Genomic DNA, 13,125 nt, shown 5'->3' with positions numbered 1-13,125 from the left:
GCAAAGATCCACTGGAGTTTAAGAACCGTTCCTCCGCAGCTTATGGAGGATTCCACACGCACACACCCCCTTTTTTTTTTTGGCAGGCTGGCTGGCTGGCTCAGCAGGTTAAAAAGGAGCAGGCCGTTTCCTCACCATGCCATGGTGAGAGAAGGCGTTCCCTGAACTGGACTGGGATATGGAGCTTTGCTTCGAATTGCTGAACACCAGCGGCTGGCTGAGAGTCGGAGCCTGGGAGGAATCCAGGCTGGGCGACTCGTTTTCCAGCGAAGGAGTCTTTCCTAAGAGCACTGCAAGGTCGATCCTAGGAGGGAAAAACACCAACAAGATGTTAGCAGGGGCTGGGGAGCCCAGGCTGGTTCTGCGCTAAAGCAAGACGTTCCTTTTTCAGTTGCTTTTCGTTCTTCCTTTGGAGCCTCAGGAGTTGTTACTGTTTGAAAAATGGAGAGGCAGGACAGACAGGAGATAAAAAACAATCGAGCCTTGCTTCAGGGGAGCTGGCACATTCCTGCTCAAATCACACACGTTTTGTCACTCTCCAGCAACAGTAAGGGAAGATATCGCAAATCAACTGCCATTCTTGCTTTGAGGTTAGGACTGAGATAACACAACGCCAAGCAGGGACACACACTTGGGTGTCAGCCCACTAAACACAATGGGGTTAACTTCTGAGTCAACAGGACAGAGCTGAACGGGAAGGATGCACGCTGGCAATCACCAGTTGCAACTCCCGTTAGCAAATCCACCCAAACTTTGTGGGGCTCCGCTTAACTGTGAAACTCCAGGATGCCAGTGAAGCCCTGGCTTGCTGCCAGCTCCAGATTGCTGGTAGTATACAAGAGGCTGGGCAGCGAACGCACAAAAACCATCCCCACAACATACGCAACCCTAAAGAGATGACGGGGAAGCACGATGAGGGAACTCGCTTATCTTTCGCTTGAAGCCATCTAGTGCGGAGTAGCAATGGCTGGACGTGGAAAAGGTGGTAGGTGGAGAGATTCTGCTTGCAGAATGCCTCCTTGACATTGACCCTCGCAAGGCATGGGCTGACTTACCCTGGGCTGCTTTAACCCCCTTCCCCCTGAAAAGCCTACCCAATGGCTAAATGGTAACAGAGACAAAGGGGTCACCTTTGTCCAGCTGTGATGGTCACGTTTTCCACCGGCAGTGGCACAGAGGAGACATTGGATGCAGTGAAGATCTTCGTTTCTGAAAGCTGGAGGGGAAGAATAAAGGAACGCTATGAAGCCTCCCCGGTTCGTTAAGCAGAAAGGCAGAAAGAGGAATGGCAGGTACCTACATCTTCATTCCAGTCCTCAGTCCCCCATTCCTCCGTTGCCGTCCTCCACGCACCTGCCAAGCAAGACCCAGAGATCAAGCATGAGGTGCGAGCAATTCGAAGCGCCAGTTACAAAAAGGGGAAGGAGGGAGATTTTAAAGAGCAATGCAAACAGCTAAGCAGGTTGGTGACCCCTGCCCAGACAGACAGAAGCTGGGAGGGCCAGAGAGAGGCAGGGGAACAGCAGCTCAACATACAGTCCCCCCCACCCAGCCACCACCAAAGCAAAGAGGCTGGACCCTGGAATCACCTTGGGAAAGGGGAATGTCCTTTGTCCTGACGTGGAACTCACTTCCCTTTGGAAAGATCTAATTGTCCCCAGGTCTGCTATTAAGCTAGGTTCCAACTTGGGGCATTTCCTGCTCCCCCAAAATTAGCTTTTCTAGCTTCACCTGTGACAGGATGAGCAGTGGCACCAGGTCAGGGATCCTTGTCTTGGGACACTTCTGAGCTTAAGGACAAAAACTTGGTGCAGTTTTGTTTTTTGGTTTGGTATGCTTAGGTAGGTAGGTTTCCCTTGACATTAAGTCCAGTCGTGTCCGACTCTAGGGGGCGGTGCTCATCTCCGTTTCAAAGCCGAAGAGCCGGCGTTTGTCCGTAGACACTTCCTCCGTGGTCATGTGGCCAGCATGACTACATGGAATGCCGTTACCTGCCCACCGAAGCGGTGCCTATTAATCTACTCACATTGGCAAGTTTTCAAACTGCTCGGTTGGCAGGAGCTGGGACTAGCAACGGGAGCTCACCCCGTCACGCGGATTCAAACCGCCAACCTTCCGATCGGCAAGCCCAGCAGCTCAGCGGTTTAACCCGCAGCGCCACCGCGTCCCTTTTGGTATGCTTACATACGGATAAATTATAGTCATCCTTCTCTCTCGGCAGGGAACGCAAATAAGACTACCTGGTACCAAAAATGAAACTGGCTAGGCCTTCTTCCCACAAACAGGAAGGTGGTAAAACACACAAACACCTTAAACTCAGGTTCGCTATAGCTGGTGTTTACTTTAAGTACATTTAACTGAAAACGCAACCGAGATTGCCCACATCCCAACGGAAGTTGCTTAAACATTTCTGGATGCTTTCCAGGCCTGGTGGACTAACCGCTTTAGATCATCCCAGAAGTTCATTTCAAGGTCCAGGGAAGGGCAAGCAGGAAGGGGAATCACATCGCAAGGCTTGGGGTCATTAAAAAAATATATATCTGTGACTTTCTGCAAGTTTCCTCTCCCACCGCCTAGCCCCAATGTGGGTCAATTAACAGGGCAGGGCAGAGGAAGAGAGGCAGTGAAGAACCTATAAGCAAATTAATCTTTGGAGGTTTTTATCGAGCAACTGATACACAAAAGGTCCATTATTATCCTAACCCTTTACTTATATATTTATTCCTGTCAGAAGCATCACAACTAAAGTAAGACTGGAGAGATGAACATGGTTCTGGGCTTTGAGAGCTCCAGGCCGCTGGGTAGCTTTTCTGCAAGCAGATCAATGCTAAATTTGGAAAACTGCTGGAGTTTTATAACCCTTTACTAAAACTCCAGCAGTTTTTCAAGTTTAGCGTTGAGCTGCTTGCAGAAAAGCTACCCAGCAGCCTGGAGCTCTCAAAGCCCAGGACCTTGTTCATCTCTCCAAGCCTAGGTTGGCCACAAATTGCAGGCAACATGGAGGCCTGCTCTAGCAAATCAAGAAGACTTAAGGGGTGGCAGCAATAGAAATGCCAACATTTCTCCGAGGGATCCTTCACTGACTTCATCAGCAAGTTGCTTCTTTAACCAAAGAAGACTTGCTTCTGAAAGAAACTCAACAGGTTGTGGTGACCCTTTGCAAACATACATCTGTGGCCACCACCTTTTTCAAGCATTGGTCTTAAAAACAAACAGCTTTTGTAACAAGGGGCCCAACGCTCGATATTTTTCCTACTAAGGAGTGCCCAGACTGATGGGAACAACCTATTTAAAGTCAGGAAGACTAGGAAGAACAGCTGAGGGTCATACACACTCCAGACACACTAGTTATTTTCCACATTGGTGAAGAGACCTCCAAACATTATAGCTCAAACCACAACAGCTAGATTCACACAGCAGGGTAGGCTCCCAAGGAAATCACATAGTGACGTAGCACGATGCAAATCCAGGTTCAACAAGTTAGAATGCATCGAGATCCACCGGTGGAGATCTCGATCACCTCCAATTGATCAACAGCGTCCTGACTGCACCCTGCCTAACCATACCAATTAAAAATATTTCCTCCTCACTCTGACCACACCCCCAACTGTAAAACTGCTGGACACAAAAACACAAAGGGCAGAGTTGAGGAAACTCAGTTGCTGTGCAAACTTGGTTCTGGAGACCGATTATAAATCACTGAGCTGAGCATCTGCCCTGGTCCATAATTTGGAGGGATGCTTGGCTGGTTCGGACCCTATTTTGCAGCTGGCTCCAGCAGGTTGACCTCTGGCTTGTGGTGGAAAAGCCCAAAGTATATCTACAAATGTCAGATCTGTTCATTCCTAGTTTAGACCCAGTCTAGGTAGGCAAATCTTGCAGGTTTGAAGACCGTAACTCAGTCCGTCCTAACAGATGGAAAATGAGAAGGGGATGGAAGGCCGCCATTCTCCCTTGCGAATTTATTAGCTGGCCACCTCTGAAAATGGAAAGTCAACTTAGCTTGACCAACCTTTTCCAGCCCATGCTAGAGATGAGGCAAGTGGTAATCCCACATTACTACAACACTACTAACAACTTGGAGAGGGTACCAGGGACCAGGCTGGGGAAGGATGAAATGGATTCTTCATCTAACTTAGGTCTCATCTTATGTTATAGTAATTCCTGGCCATGCTATTTACTCCCAAGCCATAATGATACAACCATCATAAGCCACAGAAGGCCCGAGCAGTCAGCTTGGAAATCAAAGCTAATTTTCACCCCCCAAAATGTAAACCCCGCTTTCAAAAAAAAAAACTGTAGGGAGAGAGGAAGGTCTGCATTAGTAAAAGCACAGGCAAGTATGTTATCAAATATTCATTGTGAACGAAACACAGATGGAAAGAGATGGGGGGAGATAAAAAAAGACAAGACAGTAACATATCCACAGATATATTCCAAATTATTTTAAAAGAAACAAGACAAGGAGATCCGAGGGCAATTAGTGCCCCTGGATTTCTCGTACCAGGAGCAGTGTCAAATTTTCGGGGATAATTTGACCCCTCACCCCTAATGTAATCAACTCCTGAAACAAAACAGAATAAAGAAAGAAAAGAACAAAAAACAGTAAAATGTCATATACTTTGAAAGGTGAGATGAGGTGCCCCTCTTCCCCGCCCACCGTCCCCGTACCTGTGGATACTGATCAAATTAAAGAAAAAGCTTAAATGCTGCTAACTAATAAGGAGGATATGTAACACGGTGTAAATCTTATGGAGGAAGGGTGGAGTGATAAGCAGGTTCTAGACACCAGGAACAGTAGACAGAGGGACATATTACCCCTTTCCTAAAAAAAATTCCTTCTTGCTCTTCTCTGATGGTTATCCAAAGGCATGGGAGGGCGCACGATCTACCTGCAAAGCACTTTAGTGTCCTGGCTGCGTGTGACTTCCTACTACCCACAGGTGAGCATTTTCTCAACACTTCAATAAGAACATGGTTGCTTTTCCCAGCACAGGTCAGCTTGCTTACAGTAAAAATACATGGAAAATATGTCCCCATGGAGGAAGGGGGGCACAGGAGAGAGGAATTGCTTCTCTGGCATCGCTACAAGTGAACTCCATGCCTCCCTTCCATGCTAAAAGAAAAAAAAAACAAAAAGGAAAAACCGAAACAGCATCGAGGAAACTTATTATTAAAATTGTCTGGGGACAGCCACCCCTCTTTGTCCTGGTCACAGAAGACGTTTAAGCCGTCAGGCCACAGGTAAAAAGGGGACCCGAAAAGAGGTTTTGACAATTCTATAAATTCCTGCTGGTTCCACAGACAAAAAGCACGGGTTACTCAGCCCCTACACTACCTCAAAGTAGGCTTCAAAGGAAGTTCTTCGTTTGTATCTATTTCAGGAGCAACTTGGCGACATTACATGCCTCCACGTCCCGGAATTCCGTTACTACACCTCCCTCCCGACCCCCCAGGATTTCAAAGAAGGCTAAAGTTTTGGATGCTGAAGACCCCATCAGTCCTAGAACGGGAAACACAAGCCAAGAGACTGGCTGATCGTACCTGCCGGAGGGCCCTCCGGGCAAAGGAGATGCACCCGCTAGGTTTTGAACCCGATCCGGTCCCCGGCATCCTCCCCAAACTCAGGCAGGGCCAAACGCGGGTCACTTACTTGTCCCATCATCCGGCTCAAAACTTCCGGTGTTGTTCCACGTGTTGCTGTTACCATTGCCGTAGCCTTCATCCATGCTGGTGGGTTCTGCATAGTCCGCAGGGTTGAAAGTTCTGGGGAGGCAGGAGAAGGTGAGCAACCATACCAGGAGGCAGTTCTCCCACACTGCAGGTTGACCCAAGATGGTTACTGGTCCCTGGCGAGGAGACTTCAGCCAGGCTGGGCGTGCTTTGAGTGCGCGGCTGACAAAAGTCTTGCGACTGGGGCATCACTCAGAGCCAGGAGCCCAGCAGGAGCAGCTTTGGAAGGGCATCCACAGTCCCCTCTCTGCTTTGCTCCAACCTCTTCACCAAGTCTACATCTCCTTGTTGACGTCCTGACTAAGCAAGAACCACACTGAGACGAGGAGTAGGTCTCTGGTGTTCTGTTACTGCTATCGTAGACAGAAAATCCTACCCGACTGAAGGAGCGTGGGAAAACCCAGACAGATAAACCCAAAAAGTCAAGGCGGGTCTGTTCTGGGTTTCTTCGAAGGGAGGTTCAAAGCCTCTAAACTACGCTTGCGTTTTTCCCCCTGGATAGGGGCCCCCTCCTGCTCACCATCAGTACTCCCGATCACTCAGGAGCCCCACGGGAACCCCAGCACCGCCTTTAAGAGGACTGGCAAAGGAAACAGGCATGTCTTCTGTTGTTTGGCCCCGCTCACCCGCAACGCACGAGCTGCACAACAAGCAGCACGCTGCCTGGAACAGCTGGCGCTACCGCTACCGCAATCGTGGAACGGAACCAATTCACACAGAGCGAAGCTTACCCCATGCCTTGGGCAGAAAATCTTCCTCCCCGTCGTCCAGATCCGCCTGAAAATACAAGAAATGCTGTTAGCTGCCTTCAGCGTTCACAGTCCCAGGACCAGCAGTGCAACAAGAGATCAGTTTTCCGTGGTCTTACAAGGTAAGCCAGGAACAAAAGAAGAAAACGTCACAGATGAGGAAGTTCCTGCTAAAATTTCTTCTCGGCAACCCTCAGGAGCTATGTTCCTCCTTATGGGTCTTGTTCACTTTAAATTTCTTAACAAAGATGATTTGTCGTATTACTAGACAGACAGATACAGGAAGTCCTCACTTAACAACCATTTGTTTAGCGACTGTTCGAACTTATGGCAGTGCTGGAAAAACCGACTTACGACCGGTCCTCACATTTACGACCGTCGCAGCATTCCCGCAGTCACATGACCACGATTTGGGCGCTTGGCAACCAGTTCGCATTTACGACCGTCACAGCATCCCACAGTCACATGATCACCATTTTTTACCTTCCCAGCTGGTTTCCAGCAAGCAAAATCAATGGAGAACTACGTGATTCAATTAACAACCATGTGGTTCGCTTAACAACTGCAGTGGTTCACTTCACCACCACAGTAAAAAAGATTGTAAAATCAGGTTGGATTTGCTTAATGACCACTTCGCTTAGCAACTGGAATTCCAGCCCCAATTTGGTCGTTAAGTGAGGACTACCTGTAATCACCCATTCTCCCCTGCTCACCTCTGCCTCGCCCACGCCCCCGTCGCCCTCTCTCTGTGCCTCTACCAGAAGATCCACTTGTCTTGCCACCATCCAGTCCATTCTCTTGGCCCCGAACTGAAAAACACAAAAGGGCGCTGGGAGAGTTGCAAGCGATGAACGACAGAACCAAGGGGGGGAAATAAAGGAAAATAAAGGGAACACGACAGCAGACGGAGAATACATTCTGCCCAATATCGATGCCCTTGCGCATTCAAAACCACCTTGTCGGCCCTTAGAAGAAAAATGGCCAGAAAAACAGTGCCGCTGTATCCCCCAAAGCCGGGGGAAAGCCATACCCTCGCATGCAGCTGTGCCAATTCAGCGAGCCCCACGTCTTTAAGCCGAACTTCAGAAGCGTGAAGTTATACAATCTCAAAGAAACTAACATTATGGCCGCAAACTCTCCCTGGCAGCAGTGGGGGAAATGAAACTCCTTCTGGGAACGCGAAACAGCCACGTATGCGCATCTGAACACTTGAGCTGAAAATCTGCGCTTGCCTGTGCAGAGATCCATGCCCGCTTTCCCAGAGGCCAAACCCCTTTCTCACCCAGGATGCCTGGATAGCCGGGATACCAAGCACTATTCCCTGAGAGGTTGGCTCTACCCCGCTTCAAAAAAGGAGAAGAAGCTGGCATCCAGAAATACAAAACGCCCACTCCTGAAATCCCATGCCCTGCAGAAATTTCCTAATTGAACAGTAGCACCAGGAAGGTGCCCAGCTTTCAAAGTGTCCCATTAGAGTCAGAAGGTTCTCGGGACAGGAGGGCGAGGGGAGGTTTTCTGCTGACCATTCCGAGAGGGGAACAGCCCGTTTGAAGGTCAAACCACCTCCAGGACATTGGAAGGGACGAGAACGACCTATTTGGGAGTCACAAATTCTGCAAAGGAACATTTTGCACCTCCTTAGGAGTATCTATTGCTTTGTATGCAGAAGCATGGCCTACATTCTCTTCCGCGGCTGGCTCCACGGCCTCTTCGGGGCAACCCACTCCCCCGTCGCCGGCTGAAGTCTCTCTCTTTTTCCCGGTTCTCTTTGCCTTCGTCGCTGGGCTCCGTCTGTCCACTGTCTTTCTGTCCTGACACACCTTTCTTCTTCCCAACCATTTCCCAGGAGTGCTAAAAGGGAAGGGAGAAACATGCATGTGGTATTCCTGATGCACAGGACAATGAATCTGCTCTCATTTATAAATTGTTAACTTATTTTTTTCAATAGCCTTTTCATGTTTCGGTTACAGGTAGTCCTCACTTAACCATTTGTTTAGGGACGGTTCACACACCGGTGCTGAAAAACTGACTTGCGCCCGGTCCTCACAGTTGTGACCGCTGAAGCACCCCGCAGTCACGTGAGCACGGTTTGCATTTATGACCGTCGCAGCATCCTGTGGTCCTGTGATTGCCACTTTTGACCTTCCCAGCCAGCTTCTGGCAAGCAAAATCAACGGGGAACCGCATGATTCGCTTAACAACCATGTGGTTCGCTTAACGCCTGCGGTGATTCGCTTAAAGGAGGTTGTAAAATCAGGTCGGATTCACTTAACGACCGCTTTGCTTAGCAACTGAAATGCCGGACCCCATTGTGGTTGTTAAGCGAGGACTACCCGTATTAACAATTGTGTTAGTTTAGGGCAGTGTTTCTCGATCTTGGCGACCTGAAGATGTGTGGAGTTCGACTCCTACGCTGGCTGGGGCGTTCTGGGAATGGAAGTCCACGCATCTTCAAGTCGCCATGGTTGAGAAGCACTGGTTTAGGGAACAAGAGGAGATTAAACACACAAATATGTAGATGTGCTTCAAATTTCTGAATAGTCCCCCAACTTGGACTCCCAGTGGGAAACACTTGTTCAAGTAGTGCCACTTTGCCTGCCCTCCTGCTAATTTCCATTCTGAAAGAATATGAACATGCAGGGGGGAAAATAAAGGCAGTTTTTTTCAGAACCAAGTATGTGAAGCAGCTCTGGTCCCAAAGGAATCTACTGCAGCCCCCAGTCAATCAAATCAAATTAAAATTCAATTAAATGAACCAACGCTGAATGTTGTGCATCAACCCATCCATTTCATTCTGAAAAGATGCATGGATGTCAACAGACCCTACATCACTTTTGCTGCATTAGTTATCATTTTAAAATTACAGAAATGTGACGGAAATTATCTTCCCGTCAACCTTCAAGTTCCCCTGACATTTCTTTCATTTTTAACCCCCTAAACTCACTGGGATGGAGGGCTGAGATTAACTGTTCTGTGTTCATTCCTTCAAAACCAAGCTATCCAAGGGCTCCCAGCAGTTACAATAAGCCAGGAGCATTTTAGGACAGGAGGCACTCAGATACTCAAACACACAAAATAATAAATAAACGCTCTCATAGCAAGGCCTTTTTTTTTGACATAATGCTACGTTATAATACGGTTTGTTGTTTCTGGCTGAGTGCAATATGCAAACCCACTTATTATGGCTTGGCGCAGTGTGTGAACAGGCTGTTACTGCTCATTCAAAGTTCAAAATCCAATTCAGCTTTGAGAAGGTGGGGGGGGAGGAGAGGCATTGAGAAAACCTACTTCACTGGTGTAAGGCAGGGTTTCTCAGCCAGGGTTCTGTGGCACCTGCGGGTTCCATGGGAGGTCCCTAAGGGTCCCTGGGAGATCACGATTTATTTAAGAAATTACTTCAAATCTGGGCAACTTCACATTCAAGAAGGAAGTTTCGTTCTTTGTTTTCAGCTTAAAAACACTGTTGATGCATATATACAGGCCTACCCATGAAATGCATATAATAATTTGGTAACTTCTGGCCTATATTTGAGCCTGCATGTGCAGGGGTTCCCCAAGCAAGGCCTGAAAAATATTTCAAGGGTTCCTCCAGGGTCAAAAAGTTGAGGAAGGCTGATGTAAGGGAAACAATCACAAGAGCCTGTGAGCTTCCAGCAACAGCCATCCTTTGATGGGTTTGCGCATCATGCCAAGCTAGAACAGAACGTCCTCCCACTGTCCAATCCAGGCCTTGGAGGCCAGCCCCACCCACCCGAGCCCCAGATCTACCGTGTCTGGGTTCCCTTCCAGCAGCACATTGATGGCTCTGTTGACATCCCCGTTGCAGTCGTGCAGGGCGATCACACACTCATCCTGATTCTTGCCTGTGATGTCGATCAGCTGCAGAGGCAAAAGGAATCATGAGCACCGGTCTCCAGCAAATGCAGCCCAAGAAGCTTAGCTCCCTCTCGGTCCAGGAACAGCAAAATATTCCAGTACTACTGACTTTAGAACCCAGAAAAGTCCTTTTTCTAAAGCACCATTGTTCTGCGCTCGTTACCCCAGCTCCGTTTTCACCCCGAATATCCTTCAACCAGTAAGGATCATTTTTAGAAGTAAACCTTTGACCTTCCAGCTGGCTGCTTAATAAATTATTTTAACGAGGCGGTAATTCTCTTTTACACGGTGCTTTTAAAACGTCGGCAAGGTCTTTATTTTTGCTAAGCTCCTGGAACGTAATAAAACTGCAACGGTCGAGAGTCCCAAATTTAAACCGGCTACCTGCACATTCATTTCCCCAGGAAACAGCAATAAAAAAGAATTACTGGCAGGCGGAATGGCGAGACAGGACAACCCTGCCAAAAATTTACCAGTGTTACTCTATCAGCTGGAATTAGGGCAAAGAACCGGTTCAAAGCTGCTCCTGGGGCCCTCAGCATCTGAACGGCAAAAGGCTTTCGCTGGGGATCTTACACCCCAGAATCAAAAGTCAGGACGGTCACACTTCATTTTGGTTGGAACTGATAAACACTAAACAGTGAGTCATTTCGGCTATATTATTGGATGCCCCACGTCCAGTCCCTCTGAAGAGGAAGGACTCCAGACATGGGTAAGAAAGCTTAGCCTGTCTAGATATTCCCTTACTTTTTCAACTGACCAGCTTTGGCTTTTCCCACATCTATGAACATCAAGTACAAAGGGAGCAGCCGTAACAACAGTGTATTTCCATTATGCTCACATCTCTTGTTTTTATTTCATCTGTGGCTCTCGCTTAACGACCATGATTGGGACCAGCATTTGGGTTGCTCTGCAAAGTAGTCATTAAGCGAATCTGGCCTGATTTTACAATCTTTTTTTTTTTTTGCAGTGGTCATTAAGCAAACCACTGCAGGCATTAAGTTCCCCATTTATTTTGTTTGCCAGAAGCTGGCCGGGAAGGTCGAAAATGGCAACCACGTGACCGCAGGATGCTGCGACGGTCATACGTGCAAACTGGCTGCCAGGTGCCCAAATCGTGGTCATGTGACCGTGGGCATGCCGTGACGGTCATGAGTTGTGAGGACCAGTCACCTGTCAGTTTTTCCAGCACTGTTGTAAGTCCGAATGGCCACTAAACAAATGGTCGTTAAGCGAGGACTACCTGTAGTGTCATTTCGGGCATCATTTTATTTACATTAATATCGTCACCCTCTTTGAAAAGCTGACTTATCAGCTGGCAACCGCAATGCCAAACACAGAGATTCCGCATTAAAAGACAAGTCTGCCAGCAGAAGTGATCAACGTACGTGCCATTTGGTGTACCTCCTGCCCTTGTGAAAAACGCTCTTTTTCTTTCTACCGTATCAGATCTTATCTTGAAAGTTCGATTCCCTGCCTCAAGATACGTTTACGGCTATGTCAACCTTCAAGATGGCCCCTTTCAAGCTGGCTTGTTGAAAAGCACTTTAAAAAAAAACGAAAGCACACTCGAAAGAAAATCATCCGGTGGGCTTGACGCTACGGCTAGGCCTCCCCATCGCTCCCAATGCCAAAAGACTTACTTGCTTCACTTTCTCCTCAAAGTCAGCATCGTTGTGGTCCGAGATCATCTGTGCAAGTCGAATTTGCTCTGCAGTGGCCTGGGGAGAGAAGGACCGGAAACAGAAAATGAGAAGCTTCCATTTTCAGGAAGGCCGCGTCCGAAAGGAAAAAGACGGAGAGGTAAGAAGTTACAACCATTCAGGTGAGGTTCCGGGTGAATAACAGAACTTCGGGACTAAGAGAGGATTTGTGTCCAAGTTAAGGCAAATTCCCAACTCAGAATATGATCTGAAGTCAGAGGGACTCAAATCTGAACTACTGTTCACAAATTGCACTCCCATATCACGTGGCTGGCTTAACTGGGGCCCAGCCAGTTCTGAAATTTCAGCTGCTCCGATCTGCTCTACGGCTTAGCGCAACACGCACAGCAAGCCGCCGGGGCTCCAAACCATGTTGAAAAATCCAGTCGAGTCAAATCGGATCACAGCTTAGTGTTAACAAGCTCTTTGCTTCCCTCATTAAACAACAACGCTGGCCAGCCCAAGAACAGTTGTGAGGGGGGGGGAAAACACCTCCCGATTCACGGGAGCGGCCAAACCTTGCAAATAACGAAATCCCAGAGTTTATCAACCTGGCTGGGACTATTCCAGGAGCCCGATTGCCTGGGTAACCAGACGCTTTGGTACAATTGGCTAAGAAATGGCGGGGGGGGGGGGTTGACCTCTCCTGGCACCTCTCCCTGTCGAGAAAGTGAAAGGGCAGCTATTCTTCCTAACTTATCCAGGGTTTCTCTACAAGGCCAAAACTCCGCCTTCTCTCCCAAGTATGCAAGTTAAGCTCCAGGCTAAGAACAAACAAAGGTGGAGAAGGCACCTTTGTCTCCCAACCTGACGTTAGGGCCGGGTGCCACTAAGTCACAACTGAAAGAGGCCCCTCCGCACTCTTGGCAGGCAAGCCAACCAGTTTCCATGGATGCTCCGCGCTCACCTGTGGCCTCTGCTTGTGCTGTGCCTGGTTCTGTGTCTGTGTCTGTTCCCAGCTTCCCCGGGCTCGGTTAGTGCCCACCGATGTCATCATTTACAGTATATACAAATAACAGTATTTACAAGGCAGAACTCTGTAAGGGAGGATGGAAAAAAGAGGG

General features: G+C 48.3%; 1 protein-coding gene across 6 annotated transcripts in view; it reads right to left on the bottom strand.

Annotated features, from left to right (window-relative positions):
• Positions 1-13,125, bottom strand: part of UBAP2L (ubiquitin associated protein 2 like) — a 37,828-nt gene that overhangs the window by 18,423 nt on the left and 6,280 nt on the right. For 4 of the 6 annotated variants that reach the window (XM_063317120.1, XM_063317119.1, XM_063317122.1 and 1 more), the window contains exons 2-12: positions 12,969-13,098; positions 12,002-12,079; positions 10,251-10,361; positions 8,162-8,333; positions 7,196-7,291; positions 6,465-6,510; positions 5,654-5,766; positions 4,493-4,564; positions 1,301-1,356; positions 1,131-1,216; positions 136-304 (exon numbers count right to left, since the gene is read on the bottom strand). In XM_063317120.1, the coding sequence (XP_063173190.1) occupies positions 136-304; positions 1,131-1,216; positions 1,301-1,356; positions 4,493-4,564; positions 5,654-5,766; positions 6,465-6,510; positions 7,196-7,291; positions 8,162-8,333; positions 10,251-10,361; positions 12,002-12,079; positions 12,969-13,058 (1,089 nt within the window). In that variant the 5' untranslated portion in view covers positions 13,059-13,098. The remainder of the gene's footprint in view (positions 1-135; positions 305-1,130; positions 1,217-1,300; positions 1,357-4,492; positions 4,565-5,653; positions 5,767-6,464; positions 6,511-7,195; positions 7,292-8,161; positions 8,334-10,250; positions 10,362-12,001; positions 12,080-12,968; positions 13,099-13,125) is intronic. The other 2 variants (XM_063317121.1, XM_063317124.1) reach the window with 2 other exon arrangements.

The sequence above is a fragment of the Candoia aspera genome, chromosome 17 (genome assembly GCF_035149785.1).
Source record: "Candoia aspera isolate rCanAsp1 chromosome 17, rCanAsp1.hap2, whole genome shotgun sequence".
In the NCBI taxonomy this organism is placed as follows: Eukaryota; Metazoa; Chordata; class Lepidosauria; order Squamata; family Boidae; genus Candoia; species Candoia aspera.
This window is presented reverse-complemented; position numbering and strand designations above follow the sequence as displayed.